The sequence below is a fragment of the Macaca thibetana genome, chromosome 1, assembly GCF_024542745.1.
Source record: "Macaca thibetana thibetana isolate TM-01 chromosome 1, ASM2454274v1, whole genome shotgun sequence".
In the NCBI taxonomy this organism is placed as follows: Eukaryota; Metazoa; Chordata; class Mammalia; order Primates; family Cercopithecidae; genus Macaca; species Macaca thibetana.
The window spans coordinates 166,104,991-166,130,655 of record NC_065578.1 but is presented as its reverse complement, the minus strand read 5'-3'; the positions used below and the strand labels follow the sequence as shown (position 1 = coordinate 166,130,655).

General features: G+C 35.7%; 1 protein-coding gene across 2 annotated transcripts in view; it reads right to left on the bottom strand.

The window, feature by feature from the left end:
* The window catches only part of ASPM (assembly factor for spindle microtubules), a 62,761-nt gene extending 38,804 nt beyond the window's left edge, over positions 1 to 23,957 (bottom strand). For both annotated transcript variants that reach the window (XM_050782480.1, XM_050782489.1), the window contains exons 1-14: positions 23,407 to 23,957; positions 21,291 to 21,434; positions 19,668 to 21,144; positions 17,138 to 17,242; positions 12,499 to 12,645; positions 10,769 to 11,014; positions 9,702 to 9,769; positions 7,634 to 7,775; positions 6,909 to 7,039; positions 6,213 to 6,388; positions 2,695 to 2,840; positions 2,519 to 2,604; positions 1,785 to 2,006; positions 37 to 244 (exon numbers count right to left, since the gene is read on the bottom strand). In XM_050782480.1, the coding sequence (XP_050638437.1) occupies positions 37 to 244; positions 1,785 to 2,006; positions 2,519 to 2,604; positions 2,695 to 2,840; positions 6,213 to 6,388; positions 6,909 to 7,039; positions 7,634 to 7,775; positions 9,702 to 9,769; positions 10,769 to 11,014; positions 12,499 to 12,645; positions 17,138 to 17,242; positions 19,668 to 21,144; positions 21,291 to 21,434; positions 23,407 to 23,703 (3,595 nt within the window). In that variant the 5' untranslated portion in view covers positions 23,704 to 23,957. The remainder of the gene's footprint in view (positions 1 to 36; positions 245 to 1,784; positions 2,007 to 2,518; positions 2,605 to 2,694; positions 2,841 to 6,212; positions 6,389 to 6,908; positions 7,040 to 7,633; positions 7,776 to 9,701; positions 9,770 to 10,768; positions 11,015 to 12,498; positions 12,646 to 17,137; positions 17,243 to 19,667; positions 21,145 to 21,290; positions 21,435 to 23,406) is intronic.
* Between the last annotated feature and the right edge of the window lie 1,708 nt (positions 23,958 to 25,665).

Sequence of the window (25,665 nt, the reverse complement as noted above, 5' to 3'; positions counted from 1 at the left end):
GGCAAAGAATTGGAAAAGTAACAAAAAGGGACTAACCATGATCAAATGCTTTAAGAGACATATCCAGAGAACTGTCATCAGATTCAGATGATGAATTTAATACCACTGAACCAGTTTGCGTACATTCCACAGTTTGAGTAGTACGCTGACATATAGCATCAAATGGCACATAGCAAGGATGGTAATGGTGGATCAGGTAACATAACACACGGCCGTCTGAGAAAGACACTGTAAAATTCTCCACCTGATTGAAAATGCCAGAAAAACAATTAACTGCATTTAGAAAGTAATATAGACACAATGGTTTGCAGAATACCTGTGAATGGTAGAGGCAGGGACTGGAGTGACAAACCTACACGGCACGTAATGGCAAGGTTGACTGTTAACCTCTAAAGTTTAAAAGAAAGGAATAAAACAGAGTCTCCCCTAGAACCTTATGTGAGATCATGGCACATCCAACACGTTGATTTCAGACTTCTAACCTCTGGAACTGTGAGAGAGTAAATTTCTACCTTAAGCCACCTAGTTTGTAGTAATTTGCTATGGTAGTCTTAGGAAACTACAACAACAAGCAATGAGAGTGAATTCTCATTATTTGTTAAAACTAAATTGTGAATACTGAACCATTGCACAGAGGAGAAATATAAGGTTAGTGTCCTGTGAGCCTCTGGTTATAAAGTTTATCAACCAATCCACACATAACCTTGTTTTACATGTGTTTCTGATCCAATAACACTAACTCATGGCCAACAGCATTATAATTCATGCCTGCATTAAAATTAGTTAACGCATATATTTTCTGTATATGGCACATCACAGTCTTCTCCTAAGAACACTAGACAGGGCTTCATTACTACAGTTGAAGGCCATTTTAAACAGGGAACTCACCAACAAAAAGCACAAAAATGCAAAAAAGCACAATGCTAAATAGGTCCTGAAAAGATGCTTTTTTACAGTATAAGAGCTGAAACAAAAAGACAGAGCACCACCTTGTTTGACATCAGCTAGCAACGAGTGACTAGGCATTCACACATGTCAATGAATGACCACAAAATACTGCAACTACTAATTTTGGCATTAAAAAGAAATTTTAGCTAGTATGCAAATTCCAAATATGGAATTAATATTGATGATCAGCTTTGTCTCTCGAGTATTCAGTTAAAACATAGAAGATTATCCATATGCTTAACAATTTTTCTACTAATAACTTCTTGGTATAACCATATTGCAAGGTTTACCATATTGAGTTACACATATCCTGTATCACTGTTCCTGTCTTATGTTTGTTACCAGATAGTTTATCCATGTGTTTAGGGGAATTTTTTTTTATATATTTACACTAAGAAGTATACTTCATACAGAAATATAGTGTCAACCTAACACATGATTATAGAGAGACTCAAATTTTGTTCTTCTTCTTCTATCTAGTGGTAAGTTCTTAGTTGTCCCTTTCTGCATGTGGGCTTATTTGAATTGACCTTTATAATAATGATACGATCCTTTTATGTGCCAGTTCTACACAAGCATCTTCTACTAAGACTTCTATCTAGGGCGTATTTTTCTTTTCTTAGTGATAAAATTATCATATATCATACAATTGGTGACAGATTAGATGAAATACGATGAAATAAGGTATATGATAATACATTCACTCATTTGAGGGAGAGTTTGCTTACACAGATGAATTAAGAAAGTCAAGAAAAGACTTTATGAATTAAGTTTAAGTGACTTTCATCAAAATTTATTAAAATATATTGGGTTAAAACAAAAACAAAGAAACTTACCTTTTTATTATAAAAGGCACAAACTGCATTTACCCAATCCATCAATAACTTTATGTTTTCACTATATTGTTCAAAAGAACCACTATCCCTTTTGCCTTTTTTCTTATTAATAAGAGCATCAGAATGGCATGATAGTAGAGATATTGTTTTCTTTATACTCTTTGTGTGTTTTAGAAAGGCAATTTCTTCCTTTAATTGATCTAAGTTAAGGGAAATATCCACCTAAAACAAACATAAAAAAAGATAAATACTGTCATATTTTCCATATATTATTTTTAACCCACAGAAATCAAAGTAATTGTCTTCTACTTAGAGAAACTGTAGAAGATTTTTTAAACCAGAAAGTTAAAAAAATCAAAGAAAATAAAGTGGCTGAAATGGATAATTTAGTACAAAACAGTCATTTTTTTTTCTCCCAAAGGCAAACACCATCTACACTGAAGTGATAACATGTTCAGTGGTTAAGAACATGGGATTTGGGGCCACATGGGATTTATCAATGATGTAAACTGTAGTTTCAGTTTCCTCACTGGAGAGGTAGACATAACACCTACTTTGCAGGTGTGGTGAAGATTAGATTGAAATATATATATATATAGCGTTTATCAGTTACTGGGGCAAAATAAACCTTATTAAATGATGGTTGTTGTTATTCTTTATTAGATTCAAATTGTTTTTACAAATCAGTAATCAAAAATTGATAAGAAGTACAAGATGTACTAAATGTATAATACCTGAAAAGCAAATGCTATTTTCCAAAGCAACCTGAGAGTTTTTTCTCTGTGCCTATCCACAATATCCTTAGATAGAATTGTATTTCCTATAAAAGAAAAGGTTGTCCATTAGCACAATGTACACACATATCAATATTCAGTGAGAAGAATAAGTTTTAACTCTACTCAGTTTTTACCATGCTCATCACTTAATTCAATTCCTCGTGATTTAAGAACTTGAAGAACAATGTCAACATTGTGCATCTTTTGAAGACGACTTATTGCCGGAATCCTGAGTTTCTTTGAGAGATTCCAGTTCTGTGTGAGAAGTTCCATGGTTCGCCTGGCAGTAATAAAATATTCAGATGAAATTATTATAAAAACATATATGAAAAAATCATTTATTGAAATATAGTTATTTCCCACATAAACCCCAACAGTTACAGGGCTTTATAACCAGAAAGACTTCAAAATACTATCTCAAAACTCTGTTGCCCCATAGTTGGCAAGTAGGTTCTTATTTTAAGTTTGGGATTGAAGTGTGTGAACAGATGATAAGAAAATAAGACATACACAGACAAATGTACACATGAACAAAATAATAGGGCTCTACAGAGAAGAGAAAGAAGAAAGGAAAGAGAGGAGAGGGATGTAGAGCAGAGAGGAAGCACATTTATTGGGATGTACTATATTCTACATGTCAAGCAAGTGCTTTATTTTCTTATTTTAGTTATCATGGTAAAGCCCACAATTAGTTATTGTTAGATGAAGAAACTAAGGCCCATAGAGCTTAAATGAATTGCCGATGGTCATAGAGCTGGCAATGGCAAAACTAAGATGAGGACTAAAATCCCATTTTACTAGTTTCCACAGTAATTCCTTCATATATACACATATATTGTATCTGTATATATATTATATGTGTATATATATGTATATATAGATATATATTATATGTGTGTGTGTGTGTGTATACACACACACACACACACCCACACACCCACAAATATTTGAGTATCTACCTAACAAAGACAGAAAAAGCAAGCCCCAACTGATTTCTGTCTGCAACAAAAAGCTGGTTGAATTACTTACACAACCAAAGTCTCTAAAGGCTAGAAAGAGACTTAAGATAATTCTAGGCCAACCATTCAATCAATTGTAGACCAACCCATCACCCATGGCATTAATAGAGTAACCATCCCAAAGCATTCTCAAGTGACTTCAAAGATCTATAAACAGTCATTTTTCTGACACTTAACAAAATAGAAATTTGGTTACTCAAGATCAATCTCTTAACTACTTAGAATTCCTAACCGACTAAACAACATCAACATCCAACAGTGCTAAATCCTCAGTAACTCCTATAAAAGCATAAAAATTGGCTTTCTGGCCAGTCACAGTGGCTCATGCATTTACTCCCAGCACTTTGGGGGGCCGAGGCGGGTGGATCACCTAAGGTCAGGAGTTCAAGACCAGCCCAGCAAACATGGTGAAACTCTGTCTCCACTAAAAATACAAAAATTAAATAGGCATGGTTGTGCACGCCTACAGTCCCAGCTATTCGCAGGGCTGAGGCAGGAGAATTGCTTGAACATGGAGGCAGAGGCTGCAGTGAGCCAAAATCGTGCTACTGCACACCAGCCTGAGTGACAGAGCAAGACTCTTTCAAAAAAAAAAAAAAAAAAAAAAAAAAAAGGAGGGGGGCTTTCTTTGTGGAAAAATAGCACTGAACATTAAACCAATCCTTGTTCCTCGTAGAAAGTGGAAAAAGTGTAAAAACAATTCCTATTGGCCAGAATATTGATGTGGTGGCTTGAATTTATTAAATAAATAAATTAGCCAACTAAAAAAAAATATGTGAAATATTTTAAGCAAAATGATCTTAGCTCATGTGGAACGGCTAAAGTGAGACAAAGCTGCAGTAAAGACTATTAACTTGTGAGAATACTGATCAAAAAGAAAAGAATGTTCATGGAAATTTAGCCTAAAAGAAGGCAAGGGACATGTAAATTGTTTTTCAAAAACCGAGGATTCATAAAAATCTAGAATCTCGTCCTCATAAATGTCAAAGAATTCCTCCATTCTGGCCAAGTGGTCCTCTGACCTCTGCTTGAACCTTCCAACACTGTGAACTGGTTTTTTGCTAAAGACATGTCTGAATATTGGCAAGTTTTTATACCAAACCCACACTCATCTTCCTGAAACTTTCATTGTTCATGCAGAGTTATTTGGCTTGGCAATAAACAATTTAATCACCTTTTAGTATAAGACCTTTCTTCAAATATCTGAAAACATTTATGTCCCAGAGTTTTCTCTTCTGTTCTATTTCTCTGAATATTCACGGTTCTTTCCATTGGTCTCCATGAAACATGGACATAAGGTTTTTTTAGTTTATACTCTAAAGTTATCTCTAGTCAAAACAAAGAAATTAAAAAGTATATCCAAATAGCTACTTTCCTATTCAGTTGAGTTTTTAGACAATATGAATTTTAACATGAAGACCGCCTGCAATTAATTTTAGCTACAATATAAGCAATTTAAAATCTCACAAAAATGTACCAGGGTCAGCTAAAGAGTTTGGTAAGTTTTATTGTAGAAGAGATATTTTATAAAGACCATTAAATCTGTGCTTCTCACACATTAACATTTAACTAGCTGTTTTGAGGCATAAGAACTTCCTAAACACACAGAGAAAATACTTTCATTGCTTTAAAGAAATCTCTTGCCTTGACCCCAAAAGTGCTTCCTCGATAAGGATGTAACATATTTTGGAGAGTTCCTTAGAAATAAAATGAGTATCTCCAATCCGGATACCCTAAAGAGGCCAATTATAGCAAAAAGCTAATAGCCATTCTTTCTAAGCAAAATTGGCTATCCATTACACATATCAAAGCCAATATTGAGCATTCCAGTTTGTTATTGAGGAAATATTGTGTAATTTGAAGTTGGATTTCATGAGTTTATGTCCCAATTCCACTGTGGAAAACTTGGGCAATGTATTCTACCACTTCATCTTTTTTTCCTCGTATGTAAAACAAGGTTCATACTACTAAAAGTGATCTCAAATGATATAAAACTCATGAAACCACTGTCAATAAAAAGTGTCATTTCGGCCAGGCGCAGTGGCTCACACCTGTAATCCCAGCACTTTGGGAGGCCGAGGTGGGCGGATAACGAGGTCAGGAGATTGAAACCACCCTGGCTAACACGGTGAAACCCCGTCTCTACTAAAAAAAAAATACAAAAAATTAGCTGGGCATGGTGGCGGTCGCCTATAGTCCCAGCTACTCGGGAGGCTGAGGCAGGAGAATGGCGTGAACCCAGGAGGTGGAGCTTGCAGTGAGCCAAGACCGTGCCACTGCCCTCCAGCCTGGGTGACAGAGTGAGATTCCGTCACAAAAAAACCCAAAAAAGTGTTATTTCAATGTTTGATATTTGAATTAGTTTAAAGGTCTTCCCAACTCCTATTCTGAGACATCAGTAATTATTATCCATGAGCCCTAGTCACATGCCACCAGGAAAAAAAGTGTGGCTAGGAGACAAGGTTTCTGGACATAATATTGATATACCATTTCCCTGAAAAAGAAATCTCCATTTTTTAATACTAAATTTATTGTACTAAATGAAAGAGCAACATTGAATAATTACACAAAGTGTTTTCCAGAAAATATTAGTCTATTCCTTTAAGCAAAATAATTCTATTTCTTATACTTACACAAGGCGCACTCCACACTGCAAGTCTACAGCAAGATTTGTAATGGCAAAATCAAATTCATCAAATGGTGTCTGAACATGGTTAACAGGTAATCCCAATAAGCCAAGGTGACGGGAAAGGTCACCTTCACCACTTAGGAAATCTCGTGAAAAAGCCAAAAGGATTTCTTTACTAGCCTATAAAGAAGTAAGTTCCAGATATTATATTCCAATATGATAATTTTGCTTATAATAAAAACAAATCCTCCAAATCATTCTGTACATATAAAAATAAAATGGTATAAAAATAGTTTCATATTATACATTAATAATGCAAATTTCATATATTTCCAACTTAAGATCTTTCTAAAAGTTGCTCATAATAATACACTATAAAAACTAGCATTAATGTGATAATATACTACATCAAAATTAGGAAAGAAATTTTCTCAGAAATTAAATCTTCAGAAGCATAGTTTAATCCCTTTTCAAGTCAAAATTAAGAGTAATGATGATGTGCTGGTGAAAGGTAAACCAATAAAAATCAGGGATGGTTAGAATTACTGATGGGACTCACTAGACAGGCATTCCTATTTTACTCCCCTGAGTATTATTCTTTGGAAAACTAATTTTTTTCTAAAGAGAAAATACACCATAAAAGCAAGCAAAAGTCGTAAATGGGAAATATAAAATATAAAGCATAAAATGAAAAGCATACCTTGAATTCGGCATCTTTACAGAAGAGACAAGGATCATGATCAATGAGTTTGGAAATTTTAGCATAATCAAGAAAACAGATCAACAACAATAACTTTTTCAATGTAAACTTGGACAAAGCTCCTTCATGACCTTAAAGAAGTACAAAAAAGCATAGCAAGTTCATCTATGCAAAGTAGATTTCATCTTAAAATATGATGATCATAATAATAATGTGTTAGTAAAACAAAAAGTGGGGGGTAGCAAGCACAACTAAAACACTATGTGCCTTTTTTAGTGCTTTATGTGTGTAAATCCATTTAATCCTCCCAATAACTCTATGGGACAGGTATGCACCACTTAATATTTTCAATTCACAGATGAGGAAACAGGCACAGAGGCATCAAGAGATTTAGTTGGTCTTACTCAACAAATATTTAATGAACACCTACTACATGCAGGCACCATCATGTGTTAGATATATAGCACCAAACTACAACAAACATGACCTTCATAGAACTTATAACCTACTGGGGGAAGAGGATGGGTAGAGACAACAAATAGAATTATAAATAGTGATGGAGGAATTGATGGGGAATGAGGGTAGATGAAGGGAGAGTACTAGAAACAGAGACTTATTTAGATTGGTTTCTTTGAGAAAGGAAAATGTAAACAGAAACAGAAAGAATGACAATAAACCATTTATATATAGTGTGGAGAGAATGTAGGAGAGGCAGAGATATTTACCATCTCTATACAGATGAGGAACAGTGGGGTGTCTATACTCAGCTGCTATATCGGGATTCCAAAGTAAGCGATTCAGAATAAACATAGCCAACCCTGTGACATCACTGTTATCTTCTAAAGATATGAGTTCTCCATAAATTGTCTGAAAATAAATTAAAGCCAAAGTCAGAATTATGCTATCTCTAAGAAACAAAGGGATGGGACTGAGGAATGGCAGACCATAACCTAAGGAACTGGCAATGTTCTACTTTCTAAATGACATGGTTATTTGCTAAATAACTTCTTTAAACTATGCATACATGATTTATGTATTTCTTAGTGTATAATGGTGTACTTCGTAATGAAAAAAGACAAAGCTCAGGGCTAAGATAAGTCTTAATCATCTGACAAGCAACATTCCGATTTTAATTTTTTCATTTAAGTTAAAGAACTATCAAATATAGGCATGTTGTTCACATTTATTTATAACTGCCCCACTAAGTACATCATGAAGTTATAACAGAAACCTAAATACTCAAATTTTTATAATAGTTATCAAGGTAGAAAACATCTGCAAATCATCCAAGATAATCTGGAAAGTACAGGCCTATTTATAATCAATGATTTAAATATAAAATTAGTTTAACATTAGCATGCTTATTATCAATAATTTTTAAATCAATTAGAAAAAACTAAAAAAAATCAAATTCTGCAACCCTACATTGACAAAATATAAAGATTAAAGCATGGAAAAGTATTAATTATTATCTACCAAAACAGAGGAATTTATCTTTATTTACTTTTTTTGGCTTTTGAAATTCTCTTAAAATCCTCAAAGGTCATGTCCATTTATTTAAAGAATCCTAGGGTATAGTAATAAGGTACCTGTAAAAAGATTATACATCTCCACCACCTGCCATAAACTTGCTGTGACTTGCAGGAGGTTAATACATTCCTAACTAGTTTGTTGTTTAGCTAGATAATGTGCTTTGGCTAATGGAATGTGGGTAGAGATGATACAAATTACATCAAAGAGGTTTTAAAAAGCATTGCAAGGTTCCATACAAAGTTATTGATTTTATTTTTGCCACAGAAAAGCTATGTCCCAAATATGGGGGGCTCTATTTCAATTGAGGTTCCAGAATTCTTTCACATGTGAAGTAGAGTTAATTGATATGTAACTTGCCAACTATTTAAAGGGAAAGGACACTGGAATTGAAATAAGAAATCCCAGCAATGACACCATAATACTGTGTAACCACAGTAAGCTTATTATTTATTCCCTCTGGACCTCAATTTATTGGTATATAGAAGTCAGATTATTACAAAGATCCTGTTCGGTCCCAAAGACTCTTCTATTCCAAAACCTGAAATAAATTGAAATAGTAATGGGAGACCCTACATTAAGAAGGTAAGAAACCTAGAAAAAATGTGAAAGCATACTAACAAAAGACTAAAGAATACAGATGCACAAAAGATATTATTAATAAAAATGTCTTTAAACAGCCAATTATTAATAGTATCTTTCTAATTCAGTTGGTTTCAACATTCTAGATATTACAAAGCCAAGTACTATGTAAAGAATGCAAATCCTGATGACATTTTTATGAGTACTATTTCATCAGATTGGTATAGGTTCAATTCCTGACCAATTAATTGGCAAAGGGCAAGTCACTTTAACACCTAAGTTTCTGCTTCATTAGTGAAGTGGAAATAATAATACATAGCTCACTGAGTTTTAAGAAATTTAAATTAGAAAATGTATTCACAGCAGCCTTGTCTTTGCATTTGTAAATTTTCAAAAACGAGTTTATTATAGTTGTCATTACATCCAACACCAAGTTATGTTTAAAGAGACTATACAGTAAAATGCTGTATTACAATACAGTGTAATAATATATAATGGCATAGTCTATTTACCTAATAAGCATTTATTAATGGGTCTTACATTTTATACTAAAAAATGAATCAATCTAACCTAATGACTTTAAACTTTTATAAGTAAAACCACATTTTAATAAAATGAGTCTATTTTACAAAAAGGGTGTCATAAAAAATATTGTTTTAGAAACCTGAAATGTATGCTTACCTCTAGACCAATTCGAAGCCACAAAGGATTGTAGGACAACAGCCAATTCAGGACTTTCTGACGTTCTCCTGAAATGCATGTCAAAAGCAAATAAGTTCAAATCGATAATCAAACAGAGATAAAAAATAAAACTTCATGGAGAGTATATCAGTGGGAAAAAAAATAATTGCTTATATGAAATAAGTTAATTTAAATAAAATACACTTCTAGTCTTAAATATACGTGATCATATTCAAGTATGTTGGATTTTTGGCAGCAAAGCTAAAGCATGTATACCTAGCTTTGAAATACAAAATCTCTTGGGGACATCAGTATCTGGAAGAGATAACCTGCATTCTTATGTTCATTGCAGCATTATCCACAATATCGAAGATATGGAATCAATCTAAGTGTCCATCAGTGAATAAGTGGATAAAGAAAACGTGGGGTATGTGTATGTGTGTGCATGTATATGTAAACATAAATATATATGATAAATATATATATTTATATATAATGAAGTACTATTCAGCCTTAAAAATGAAAGAAATCCTGTCACTTGTGATAACATGGATCAATCTGGAGGATATTATGCAAAGTGAAATAGCCTAAGCATAGAAAAACAAATACTGTATGATCTCATTTACATCTGAAATCTAAAAAAGTTGAACTCATAGAAGCACAGAGAATGGCGGTTGCCAGAGAATGGGGTAGAGGGACTGGGGTGATGCTGTCAAAGAGGTGTAAAGTTTCAGTTACACAGGATGAATAAATTCTGGAGATCTAATGTATACTATGATGACTATAGTTAATAACAGGGACTTATATACTTGAAATTTGCTGAGAGTACTTCTTAAATGTTTTCACCACACATACACACAAGAAGGTAACTATGTGAGTAGATATATTAATTGGCTTGATTGTTATAATCACAATAATATATACATATATCAACATCATATTGTATATCTTAAATATATGCCATTTTCACTTGTCAATTATATGTCAATAAAGCCGGGGGAAAAAAAACACAAAACCTCTTGAATGTTTTTAAAGAATTAATGTCAAGATTTCTGCAAGCTTCTTACCCACATCTTTCCATAGGTGTCTATCTTTTCGAACAATTAACCGCCTAGCTTCAATTTCAATTTCAAGCTTTTTAATAGCTTTAACCATTTTTTCAGAAGTAAACAAACGACATGCTGCACGACGTAGTCTGTTTAACCTACACCGAGCAGTATAAGCTCTGAGAGACATTTCCTCTTTTGTCGGTGCTCTAGGAACACTTATTTTATGTTGATTCTCTACCCCCAAAAGAAGAGTAGCAGCATTTACTGGGTGAAAACAAAAGAAAGAATGTTTCTGGTTAAACAATATCTCTATATATTCTTAAATCCAGCAATAAAATGCAATTTCAGATGGTAAAAACAGAATCTATTCCTCACCTTCTCCAAGCTTACTCCTTAGGCCAGTCTATTATTGCAACCTGTTAGCTCTACCTGCAAAATGTATTCCAAGTCTAGCCACTTCTCACCGCCTCTACTATCACAGATTCAAACATGATTATCTCTAATCCAGACTACTGAATTAACCTCCTAACTGGTTTATCTGTTCCTGTCCTTTTTATAAACAGATAAAAGTCAAGTTTCTAAGGAATATAATTTTAAAAAATCAATTGAATTTTGGAATGTAATTTAATCTTTTATAAAACACATTTTCATTTAAGAAAAGAACTAAAAATGGGGCTTTGCTTCCTTTTGGAAAAAAGTTGTTTTTTTTTTTTAAGTGATCTCTAAGATCACTGCTTAGAGAGCATCTAATCGAAAGACCCTTTTAATGTAAAAATCCAGCCAGGTACAATTGCTCACACCTGTAATCCCAGCCCTTTGGGAGGCCAAGGAAGGTGAATTACTCGAGCTCAGGAGTTCAAGACCAACTCTGGCAACATAGCAAGAACTCTTCTATTTAAAAATAAAAAACTAGCCAGGCATGGTGGCGTGCACCTGTAGTCACAACTACTCAGGAGATTGAGGGAGCAAGATTGCTTGAGCCTGGGAAGCAAAGTCCGCAGTGAGCTGTGATCACATCAATGCACTCCAGACTGAGTAAGGGAGTGAGACCTTGTCTGCAAAAGCAAAAAAAGAAAAAAAAAATCCTATACACGTGCTTCTCTGACAAAAATAAATCAGTATCTGTCTGAACACCAGAACAATAGGAAAATCATCACTTTAAAAGTTAGCTGATATGATGGTTCAACAATTTAAACATTTATAAGAATTTTTCCTTATTTTGAACTAAAATTGATCCCTATAACTTCTATACAGGAGCTGCACAAAAGTTAAGTTTCCTTCTCTTTCACAAGAGAACACTTCAAATGTTTGACAGGCACATCTCTACCTGGTCCCTTTCCCAAGTTTTCTCTTTTCCAGAACAAACACTGAAATGTTTAAAAATTCCTCCTATGAATTGGTGTTTATAGTTTCCTCATAATCCTATAGCTTTCCAACATACTTCTTAAACTAAGGTATTTAACAGTGGGACAATATACCCAAAGTGGGCAGGCCACACAGGACTGATTGCATTGACTGATGAGAAAGAATAGAGAACAAAAAGTATATTTCAGTACTTTTGGTAAAGAAAATCTACATATATAAATTTATGTAAGTAAAAATTCTTACCTATACAAGCATTTAGGCTAATGAACAGGGAATTATGCCATTAATTATAATAACTATGTATAATTAAAGAATGACAAAGTATGTTAAAAATTTTATCTGTTAAAAGTATTATTAAATTTAAACATTAATATAACGTTTACCTTCAGAAATATTTGTTTTTACAGTGAAGTCATCAGGGGTTAATATAAAATTTAACCACCAAGTGAAGCCCTGTTCCTGCTTTTCCTTCCAGCGCTCATCATAAAACATGTTTTTTGCAGCAAATGGCATTGGGTGTCTGGGAATATCTAAGAATACAATTAGGTTACTACATAAGAAAATTTCCTTTAACTTATTGTACGATATATAGCAAAAGCCACTTTTACTAGCAATATCATCATTAAAACACTGAACAATATTTGCTTTTCTACTACTTGAAGGAAAGAGCTGAAAGCATTTTGGGTATGAAATGTAATCAGAGCAAAATGGGGAAAGGTAAAGGAATATTTCCTGGTTATTTAAAAATACTAAACCACCACAAGTCAACTGCATTAAAGTCTGATAGAATACCTTTTTTATAATTGACGCATAATAGATGTACATATTTTTGAGGTACATGTGATAATATATTGATAGAATTTATACAAATCAGGTCAGTGTACTTGGGATATCCATCACGTTAAATATCTGTCTTTTTTGTTCTTGTTGTTGCCTTTTTGGTAGAATGCTTTATTTTCCTTTGGGTCTTTACCAAGTAATGAGATTACTGGGTAAATGGTAGTCCTGGGCAGACTGCTTGAGGCCAGGAGTTTGTGACCAGCCTGGGCAACATGGCAAAACCCTATCTCTACCAAAAACACAAATAAACTATCTGGGCATGGTGGCACATCCCTGTAGCCCCAGCTACCTGGAAGGCCGAGACGGGAGAATCACCCAAACCCAAGAGACGGAGGTCTCAGTGAGCTGAGATCACACCACTGCACTCAGCCCGGGTGACAGAGCAGGACTCTGTCCCAAAAAACAACAAAAAAAAGACAATGTGAGAATCTTGAAAGCTCAGAGAGAAGAGCAACTCTCACAGACAAGGGCTCTGGATAACATTAGCAGCTGATTTCTCAGCAGAAAACTTGAAGGCCAGTAGGCAGTGGATTATATATTTAAAATAATGAAGAAACCTGTCAATTGAGAAATTGATAGCTAGAAAACTTGTCCTTAAAAAATTAGGGAGAAATTAAGACATTTCCAGACTTTTTTTTTAAGCTGAAAAAATCCATTTATCTCTAAATTTGCCATACAAGAAGTGTTAAAGTCCTTCAGGTTGAAATAAATGAGCTCTAGTCAGTAACTATATAAGTAAGCAAGCTATATGAACATATAAAGCTCTCTGGTAAAGGTAAATACTTAAACAAACGAAAAACAGTATTATTGTAATTTTGGTTTGTAACTCCGCTTTTTATTTTCTATAGGATTTAAAAGGTAAATGCATTAAATGCAATTATAAATTTGTTAGGTGGTGTACAATGAATAAAGATATAATTTGTTGCATCAATAACCTAAAAAGAGTAGAGCTATATAGCAGTAGAATTTTGATATGTCATTGAAGTTAAGTTGAAATAAATTCAAATTAGAATGTTATAACTCTAGGATGTTATATGTAATTTTCATAGTAAACAAAAACAAAATACACATAGAATATACACAAAAGGAAATGAGAATAGAAACAAAACTTGTCACTACAAAAAAAACCAACTAAAGATAAAACAAGTAAATAATTGAGAAAATAGCTGGCAAAAATCAGTAACTCTGACTTATTAAAACTTTCCATGCTATATAAATCTGAAAACTCTATTTCACATAAAACTGGAGATGAAAGAGACAAATATTTACTTATAAAATTAAAAGTTATATAGGAATCAAACACTAATTTGTTTTAGAAAAAAATTATGAAGAGAGTAAAAATATGCCTTACAGTATCATATAATATCATGTTTTATAGCTCTGGGAAAATAGAAAATAAAATGTTCTGTTAGTATGAATCCTTCTGTGACCTAAAAAAACCCTATGGATCATACCATTATTACCTAAAAAGTCTATTCTCAAATGCCGCAGAGTGATAATTTTTATAAGGTAGTTATTAGTTTTAGATATGGAATAATATTGGTGATTTTAATTTTAGTAACATTGGATTAAGATGAAAGAATGAGAAGATAAAGGTCCCTCGGCAATATAACTCACAAACATGTTCAGAAGCAGTAAGTAAGTTACATTAATTATCTTTTGAAAGTCAATAATCTACGTTTTTAATTTATGCTGCTGGGTCCATTTATTCAACGAATAATTGCCGGTATGTGTCAGACATTGTTCCAGGCCTAGGAATGGATACATAAGTGAACAAAGATTCTGGTTCTTGTAGAGTTTCCATTAAAAGATCATTTAGTAAAATTTTTCTTCCCCCAATCTGTAAGATGATATAACAACATGTATTAAAGTCATTGTGGGCTAGGCATGGTGGCTTATACCAGGTGTGGTGACTCATAGCGCTCTGTCACTCATGCTAGAGTGCAGTGGCACAATCTCTGCTCACTGCAACCTCTGCCTCCTGGGTACAAGCAACTCTCCCAACCCAGCCTTTTGAGTAGCACGGACTACAGGTGCATGTCACCACGCCCGGCCAACTTCTGCATTATCAGTAGAGAAGGGGTTTCACCATGCCGGCGGGCTGGTCCCAAACTCCTGACCGCAAGTGATCCGCCCACCTCGGCCTCCCAAAGTGCTGGGACCACAGGCGCGAGCCACCGCACCCGGCCTTATTTTCTACAACTTTGATAACTTTAGTGTATACCCCAAATCTGTAAGACATAATATTATCATTCAAATGCAACTCATGGCTCCTCATTGTACTCGGATTTTCTTTAGCTTTTGAATTCTTTATTCTAATACGTTTTAAGTGTGACACAAAAGCATGGGAGTTCTAATCAAAATCCAATCTTTTATCATAATAAAAACTATCAAGAAATTATTAGTAGAGTTTAAAAAGGAAAATAGGCCTATTAAATAGATTTGTGTAACATATTTTATGCCTTTGAGTACCCAACAAAGCCTCCGCTTCTATTTAGATAAAAAATGTAAAAATCACTACTGGATCTACAAGCAGGACTATGGTAAAGAAATTTCTCCGCCTAACCAGCTCCTTTTACATGATGCTACATGTTTGTTTTTTCATTTTGGCAAATGTTGATCGAATATCATCTTCGTGTTAGTCTACGTCCTAAGTGCCAGGATACAGAATCTGAAAAGATGGACGCAGGACCTGTCTTCAAGGAGTTCACACCTTTTTCTTTATTTTTTGAGATGGAGTCCCTCCCTTGTCACCCAGGTTGGAGTGCAATGGCGAGACCCCGGCTTACTGCAACCTCCACCTCTGGGGCCCAAGTGACTTTCCCGCCTCAGCCTCCCAAGCAGCTGGGACCACAGGCATCGGCCACTACGCCCAGGCAACTCTTGTATTCCTAGCAGGGACAAGGCCTCATCATCCTGGTCAGGCTGGTCTTGAATTCCTGACCTCAGGTGGTCTACCCGCCTCTGCCTTCCGAAGTGCTGGGATTACAAGCATGAGCCACCACACCCCGCTAGGAGTTCACACTTTAGTTGGGGAAAATGTACAATAAGCAAGCCAATTTTTAAAATGAGAACTTCAGAGTTAAATGCTACAAATACAATCTCACAGGAAGTTGAGATGTAGAATGATAGGACTCTCAAACAGAAAATTAAGAGAAACTCTTCTCTTACAATGTTTTTCTTTCTTTGTATTGGTGCTCAGCTGAGTCTACAGTGCTTCAGAAGCAGCCTTCATTTTATAAAAATCTATTATTTCTCATTCCAGTTGTTTTTTCTCTTCTTCGAGCTTCCTTATCTCCTCCTGTTGAACCGTTTTAAGATGCTCGACCTTGTCGTGCAGTTCTTTTTCAGCTTCTTTAAATGTTGCTTCTTTCTCCTTGACTCACTGCATAAATCTGTTTCAACTCTTCTTCTTCCCTCTGACACTGATCATTGAAGTCTTGTCTTTTGGTTTCAAAGATGTCTTGAAAACTAAGTGGCTGGTTGTCTGGGCCCACATCGGTAAAGCCCATTTTCTGCAGTTTTTGATATCTATAACATTCATAGTGCTGAGTGTGGGTTTTTTCTTTTAGATTTCTCCATATTGGTACAAAGAAGCATATCTAGGAACTTAACGAAGTCACAGTGATTTTCATTTTCCACTTGGAAAACTCCCCAAGGGTAGTGACGGTCTCTGACCATCCCTTTTCCAACTTTCACTTCATACATACTCCCTACCACGGCATCGGATAACAACCCATGTTTTTGACAGGGCGCGATGGCTCTCACCTGGGAGGCCGAGGGGGGCGAATCACGAGGTCAGGAGATCGCGACCATCCCGGCCAGCATGGTGAAACCCCGTCTCCACCAAAAATACAAAAAATTAGCCAGGAGTGGTGGCGGGCACCCGCAGTCCAAATATCTGTCTTTTCTTTATGCTAGAAACATCAGTTATTCTCTTCTAGCTATTTTGAAATATACAATAGATTACTGTAGTGACCCTACTGATCTATTGAACATTTGGTCTTTATTTCTTTTATCAAACAGAAAGTTGATAGAATATCCTGTCATTTTAATACACACTTTAATAATTCTTCCAGGCTTTTATTCAACAACAAAAATCAATGTATTTCCATGTGAAATGCAATTAATGCTTCATTCAAGGTCATGTTTTCAGAGAGTTTAAGTACAATAAATACTTGCCTGTTTTTAAAGGTTTTATGAAGGTCAAATTGGACTGCGCCACAGCGATAATGGGTTTTGTCCTTTTGCTTGTTTTAGAAATTGGAGTTTTAAATATTAATAAATCTAAAATAAATTAGAAAACAAAATTAGGAGCATTAAAATATAAATTCCCTAAATAGGTCAGTGATTTGAAAGTTAAAGTTTGGGGTCTTCACAATCATATTCATTTAGCAAATACTTAATAACCACTGTACTCCAGGCACTAATGCTATGAATTCGGTGGTTTATCAAACCAACATCCAGAAGTTACAGACCATAAACCACAATTTATTTTGTGTTTATAGAGGCTAAAGTCTAGATTCAACCACAACTTATTGTGTCTGTATATTCCAGACTCTTTGCGAGGTGCTGAGAATATGCAGAATTGAAAAATATGGTCCCAGTCCTGAAGTAGTACTCAGTCTGGTAAAAAAAAAAAAAAAAAAAAAAAAAAGTTTAAAAATGGTAGAAGAGCCTTCCCAGACGGGAATCTACTTGAGTTAACTTATGAAATTAAAATTAGGCATGAGGAATGTGGCCTGTTGCCAGAACTGCAATAAGGATGAAGCAAAGAGTACATGTAGGAAATGACATACAAGAGGTTAGAAGAAGTAGGGAGGAGTTCAACAATGTTCAAAATAACAGTGGCAGCTAATAGTTAAATACTTTATGCCAGGCACTATCATCTTTTTCTCACACAATTATGAGAACAAATTTATGAGAAGTGTACTATTATTACCACAACGTATATAATTAGGATACTGAGGCTTTCAGCAAATAAGTCACATGGTCTAAGGTCACATAAGCTAGTAAGTAGCCAAGATTTGAACAAAGGCAGTATAGTTACAGAATCTTCACTTAATCACTTTGAAGCACCTACTGTGCTAGTGAAGAATTTTAATCAAAGAAGTAAAAACCCTCATATACATTTAAGAAAACAGTATGGACAATGGAATGAACAGGGTTAAGATTAGAAACAGAAAATTACAAAGCAGTTATTACAATGACCCAAGGTGGATATGGTGAGACAAATTAAAAGAGTCAATGGAGACAAATCAGAGGAGAGTATTTTAATAGTGGAAGCAACAACCCTTAATACTAACTTATTAGAAAAGTGATAGAGAGTAACAGGCTGATTCTCAAATATGTAAAAACAAGATGGTTGATATAATGCCAGGTGGCTACCAAAGAAAATGCAATACAAATCACAGTAGCAAATAACCTATTGGAATAGCAGTTCACTTTCAAAAACAGGTTTCACAATAGCATATACTGCTACTAAATATAAGCAGAGATAAGAGTAGGGGTCAGCAAACTACATCTATCCCCCATGCAAAATCCTCCTGACTGTTTTTATATGTTCCACGAGCTAAATACAGCTTTTACATTTGTAAAGAGTTAAAAAAAAAAAAATCAAAAGAATAACATTTCATAAAACAGAAAACTTACATAAAACTCAAATTTCAGTGTTTATGAATACAAATTTACTGAAACACAGCCATACTCCTTGATTTGCACATTGTCTACGGTTGTTTTCCCACAAGGGGAGCAGAGTTGAGTAATTGCAATGCAGATCTATGTGGCCTGCAAAGCCTAAAATGTTTACTATCTGGACCAATAGAGGAACAGTTTGCTTACCCTTGTTTTAAAGGAATCTCAAACCTATATCAATTGTGAAAATAAGGCACATGACTAAATTGGAACATTTAAAAAGTAAATTTCTAAGGAGAAATTCCTCAATCTGAAACCCTACAGAAATTAGTCCCTCTCCCTGGAACCACTTTCTTCTTTAGGAAGTCTTTCTTGGAACCATCTCACACTTCCTTGCAATTTACACACAAACCCTCTGCTTTTGTGCTTCCATAATTCCCTTAGCATAGCATAATCACAGGAGTGAACACAACTTGAGAACAGAAATTATACCTTTCCTCCCTGTGTACACAGTGCCTAGAATAATGCACATCACATAGTAGGTACCTTATTAGTCAAATAAATATATCTAGAAAAATTGCCTTCTCTGTTCCTTTAAATTTGTCAGAGGTAGAAAGAGCCACTCGTGGTGACTTACTTGCCTCTCACATAGGCTCATAAATCAGATACCCAATATGTGCAATTCTAATTCTAGACAAGAGGCTCTACCAGGTGGCTGCCTCAAACAAACAGTAGGTGTTAGTGTCGACCCTTCAGTGGCTTATTTGTTCATTTATTCACTTATCCATTAATTCAATTCATCTTTTATTGTACTTCTTGTAGGAGATTAAAATAGGTATGTTCCTTATTATCAAAGAATTTATCTGATCAGAATGCATCTACAAGAAACAGCAAAGAAAAATAGTTATCAGGCAGATACAAGATGTCACATAAGCTGTATTCACATTTGCTAAGGAAATGTACCTAGCAAATAAGTAAAAAGTATAAGTTAATACAAGCTTATCAATAGCAGAATTACTAAACCAAAAGGAAGTATGCCCTTTACAGGTATACTTCAGATTTTATAAATAAGACTCACCAGTTTTCTTCTTCAGGTTTAATTTCTCTCTGTTGCTAATACATTTTGAGATGGGTGTTATCACATTTTTTGTTTTCTTAACAGCTGATGTTTTAGGCTCTGAAGGAGAAAAATGGATTCTTTTGATTTCTCGCTCTTCTGTATGTTCTGTAACTGCAACTCTCACATTTGCATCTTCCATGCTTCCATCACTCTTTCTTTTCCGAGCAACTGAAGCCGTTGTCAAAGAGGGCATTATTTGGTTTTTATAACTCTTAGATTTACTTAATACTGGATCTATAACTGGAAGATAAGAATGAAAGTCTTCTTTTTCCTTTTGATTATGTATTACTTTTTCATGTTCACCCACTGCACTGTTGAGACATCTTTTTGCTTTTGGTTTATTAATCTCAGTTTGGTTTTCTCTGGTACAGGTGGGCTTCCTTTTTGTAACAGTGGCAGAAAGTATTGGGCGTCTCTTAGGTTGTTTATCGTGGCTATGACTAGAAATATCCTGAGCTGCAGAAAATTTAGGATTATTTTGTTTTATAAAACTGTAGTAATTTGACTTCATTTCTACTAGTTCTTCAAAAATAGCTTTGGGAGATTTTGAACCCTGATATTCAGGAATACATGGCGAAACTTCACTTTTGCTCCAGTCTTGAGATTGTGGGACTTGAGAATTTTCATTTGATAATGGTACTTTATATGTTTGCTGAGATGTACACATATATGCCATGTTATCTTTTAAAAATTGATTTGGGGATAAAATAGGATTAACTGACTCTGATTCTAGATCCTGATTTAGTCCATAATTATCTTTTATGAAAGAATCTGGACTTAAAATTTTCTGATAAATTTCATGTGCAGTTGTTGATTGTAAATGCACAGGCTTCGAATTATCTGTCATAAACATATCTGATGAAAGACATGTTACTAATTCTAGTTCATTATTAGCTCCATGACTATTATTTACAAAAGAATCTGGACTTAGAAAATTTATTTGGCTTTGTGTAATGTTCAAAGTTGAAGAATAGTTGGGGGTAAGAATAAGTTTACTATTCTCTCCACTTTGATCATTAACATTTATGGAATTAAAGGAAGTTTCAGTTACAGCTTTCTCATTAAAAGAAACTTTTGAAACGTTGGCACTATCTACATTTAATAGTTCCCTATTTTCTGATGCATGAAGAGATGAGTAGGTAGTAGATCGACGTACAGAAAGCGGCAAGCAAGTTGCACCATGGCATTCATTGAAAGCAGGGCTAATAGGTGATATGGGTATTTTATTTTCTTCAAGTGTTAAAGAATTGTTTTCTGTTGGGGGACCGCCTTCGTTCATAGCCAAGTTTTCACAAGCTTGTAGTGGGCTCCTAACTCTGTCAACTTTTTGGGAAACACTAAATGTTTTATTAACATTTTGAATATTTGAAACCCTTCTGTTGTGACTTGTAGAGGCTGAAATTTTCTTCTTTTTAATGGTATCCCAAAGACTCCTCTGCAAAAATAAGGAAAATATACCAATTAAGTTTGTAGCTATTGAATATTACCTTTAAATAAGCAATATTACTTCAAGCCTGTTATCAAAATAAGTTTTACTTATTATTAAACATTTTCTTAATCATAGAATGGTTAAAACATTACCTTTTTCTTTTTCTGCTTTTCTGCGTTTCCTAGTAATATAGCTTGGTGTTTCAGAACATCATTTACAAGAAACGTCATAATCTCTCTCACTCGGCCTTCTTTGAATGGTGTCCAGTTAACAGAAATAACAATTTTCTCTTTAGGCTATAATCAAAACAATACATTATATAATTACAATAGTAATTACATAATAACCAAAACACCTTACATACAACTTACAATATAGTAGGGCTTAATAATTGTTAACCAATACTCTATATAGTAAACATTTAATAAATCAAATATATTTTTCCTACCCTATCTGCTCACTTAATTATAAGAAAAAAAGCCACTAAAAATAACACAGTTCACAACAAAATAAATTATAACATTTTAACTGTATTAAAGCAATAGAACAGAAAGTCTCTAAATCATTTTGTTTGAGTGGTTTCAAAAGATTTAATTGTACATTTCTAATTTTTAGATGTGTAGAGTACTTCTATTTCAAACAAAATGATCCTGCATTATGAAGACTTTATTTAAAACGAAATATATAAAGATGATCAACTAAATTCCTTTTTCCCCACAAATTCCTATAAGGTCCACATCATCAAACTGAAATTTCTTAAACAGTTATTATTGTTCCAGGCATAAGTGCGGGTATCCTATGAAACTCATTTAATGCTAACATCCCTAGGAAGCAGGTATTATGATTATGCACATTTTACAGATGAAGTAACTAATATCCAGAAAAGTCTGCCAAAGTCACGCAGGTACCTATCAGAACCCAGGCAACCTAATGCCAGAGTTTGAACTCTAACATCTACACCCTACACCCTGGCAGGTAGATAGAATCTGCCAAATTTAAATGCTGACATGACAAAACAAATTTTGTTTTTCAGGAGAGACAGACAAGTTTTTGTTTTAAAGGAGAAATAATATAACATCATAAACAACTGATTTTAAAAAATAAGAATGGTGCATTTTTACTCTATAAAATAGTTTATTCTAAAAATACCAACAAAATTTAGCTCCACATTATAACAAAAAAGAGTAAGTTGAGGTATGATGTGGATAGAAAATAAATCTGTCTTTCCAAAGAGAGGAAAGCAGGCAGTGATTCATGAAACAGAGGGGCGGGGTGGGCAGGTTCTGAAGTGTAGATAGATGAACCATTGGTGACACACAAGTTAAGGGATCTCGAATTAGAATCTCTTTTTTCTGCCTAATGAAGTGGTTATTAGCCTACTAGTTCAGATCTCCTCGGCTAACGCTTTTCACACTTTTGGAGGTTCTACTCAATGGAAAGGTCACAGCAGTCAAAATAAAAACACAAATTCTCCCATCTTTGGTGAAGGGGATTGGAGCATTACTCTTGCAAATGCAATGAAGTAAAAGAAAGCTACAGGAGTTCTTGAAACAACATTTATAAAATTAAATTTAATGCAGCATTAAAATTACACTTACAGCAAAGAAAAAGAGGATTAAAATACTAAAGTGTGCAAACATAGTACACATACATACTGAAAACAACTCTGAATAGGTTTTTTTTGGTTTTATTGTAGGCATTTAGTCAAAACAAAGGCTCATTATTTCACCAGAAAAAAAAAACCAGTTACCTCGACTCTAAGGGTACAAATGGAAACTAAAATGCATATTAAGATGGCTGATAGAAAGTAATTCTAAAAAAGCTGCTTTAACCAACCAAGGTAGTCCTGTCAATCTTAAAAAATAGTGTTAAAAAAGCGCATTGTCTATAATTTAGAACTGCAAGAGCATTTCGCAACGCCTTAAGTCTAGTAAAAACGCTTGTCAATTTAACAGAGAAGTCTATGCAACTTGCTCCTAAAGATGCTAAGTGCGCGCGCGTTGATGTGCTGTCACCGCCCAAGTTAGCGTCTATCCTAGCCTTCATTTAGAGAATATATATATAAAATATTGATACATATATATACTCACACGCATGTGTATGCATCAAGGGCCCACCCACAGTTATTAAGTGAAATGGGAACTGACTTTATTATCTAAGGGTCTTTTCTGATTTCTTTTCCAAGCATCAATCCTCCTAAGGAGGGTGGCAGGAAAGATAGCGGAGAAGCAGAGCACCGGCCTGGGGCACGCTCCTCCTAAGACCTACCTGCAACACGAAACAGCGCTGTGACACGCTGAAGCCCAGGTCCGCGGCCGGGAAGTGGGAGATCTTCACTTCTGCCACCTCCTCGTTAGGGTTGTCTAGGGCCAGAGGCAGCGTCCGTGAGTCTCCCAGGAGAACGTCCCCGAAACAGAGGAAAGGAGACCTGCAGAAGTGGCTGAGAGACAGGACCGGCGGGGAAGACGCCTCCTCCTCGGTCGCGGGGCCCCGCAGCCCCGCGGGCGGCCTCCGCTCGGTCGGGCTCACCTCCCAGCAGCCTCGCCCCACTCGCCGGTTCGCCATGGCAGCTTCGAGACTCCCCTGGATCTCCTTGACCCGCTCCCACGAGGCTGCTCCGGAGCGGGGATCCGGGATACGCTGACCGTTTCCCCTCAGGGGCGGCTGTAAAGGTCGTGGGAATGAATTCGGCCCTTTTTCTTTTCCACTAACCTACACCCTAAAAAACAGAAAACAAGCCCAACAAACTCGCGAGTTCAAAAGAGGAGCCAAACAAGTATGGCGTTTTGACTCTGTTTAAACTTCCCGCCTCCACCAATGAGGACCTCCGGGCACCGCCCACCTCATCACGGGGCCAATCGGAGAGCAACATCCCCTGGCCAATGAAACGGCGGCGCTTCATTTGAATGATTTCATCTGGCCGCCAATCGCTGTCTGCGGAGAAGGTGAGACCCGTAGCGGAATCCTGGCCACCCTCTGAAACCTGGGGCTTAGAATTGAAATTCGCCTTTAGATTTTGGTTGTGCTGAAGGGAAGGGAGTCACAGCATTTCCACAGTACGTGTAGTAATCATTGCCGTTTCCAGGAACAATCACAGATAAAACTTTTAAGTAGGGAAAAAGTGGTTTACGTCACTCCTCTCATATGCATACCCCGCCCAGAATTATATTAATTAACTTTACTGTCGCGGTTTCCAGGGCTGAAGGGTAGACATGTAAAGATAATTAGTTTGTGTGAACATGCTTATTTTAGTGAATGAACATAGCAGGGACTCAGTACATTTATATGCTGTTAATTACCTCGGGACGCTGGGAGCAAAAGCAGGTAAACAAATGAAACCCGACATTCCCAGTAATTCATAAATGATCGTTTTGACTGGCAATGCCCTTCACAAATAACTTATTCGTTTTTATTTTAGTTGTAGGGATCTAATAATAATTATATCTTACATATTAGGGATTTTAAAAATTATTTATTTTGAGATGGAATCTCGGTCTGTCTCCCAGGCTGGGGTGCATTAACGTGATCTTGGTTCACTGCAACCTCCGCCTCCCTGGTTCAAGCGATTCTCCTGCCTCGGCCTCCCAAGTAGCTGGAATTACAGGCGTGCCTCACCACGACTGGCTAATTTCTGTGTTTTTGGTAGAGAGGGGAGTTCGCCATGTTGGCCAGGCTGGTCTCGAACTCCCGGCCTCAAGTAATCCGCCCGCCTCCGCTTCCCAAAGTGCTGGGATTACAGGCCTGAGCGGCGCCCCACCCTATGCTTGGGATTTTTAAAAATCCTTTACCTATTTATCTCAATCTTCACCTTAAACCTAAGGTATCTCTTAGGGCATAGGTACCATTATTTGTACCTTACAGGGGAGGAATATAGGTCATGCAGCCTAAGTAGGAAGTGGCAGAACCCAGATAAGGTACCCAAGCCTGTAATCCCAGCAGTTTGGCCCTAGTCTTGCTCTTACCCACTACATTATATTGCCTCTAAAGGTAGTAGAAAACTTAAAATATAAAAAATAATGTCTGGATGTATGTATGGTTACACAAAGCATCTTGTAAAGAGAAGTCAATGGAAAGTGAAAATAAGAAAGATGAGACGTGAAATTATATTTAATGGTATCCAATTTCACCTGAACCTTATTATTGGACCTTAACAATATTTAAATGAAATTTTTCCACTGGGCACGGTGGCTCAAGCCTGTAACCCAGCACTTTGGGAGGCTGAGGCAGGCGGATTCTTGAGGTCAGGAGTTTGAGAACAGCCTGGCCAACATGGCGAAATGCCATCTCCACTAAAAATTAAAAAATTAGCCAGGCGTGGTGGAGCACGCCTGTAATCCCAGCTACTCAGGAGGCTGAGGCAGGAGAATGGCTTGAATCTGGGGCGGGGCACGGGGGCAAGGTTGCAGTGAGCGGAGATCGTGGCACTGAACTCTGGCTTGGGCAAGAGAGCAAGACGCTGTCTAAAAAAAAAAAAAAAAACTTTCCTAGAGGCTTAAAAAAAAAAAAAAAAAAACCCAAAACCAAAAC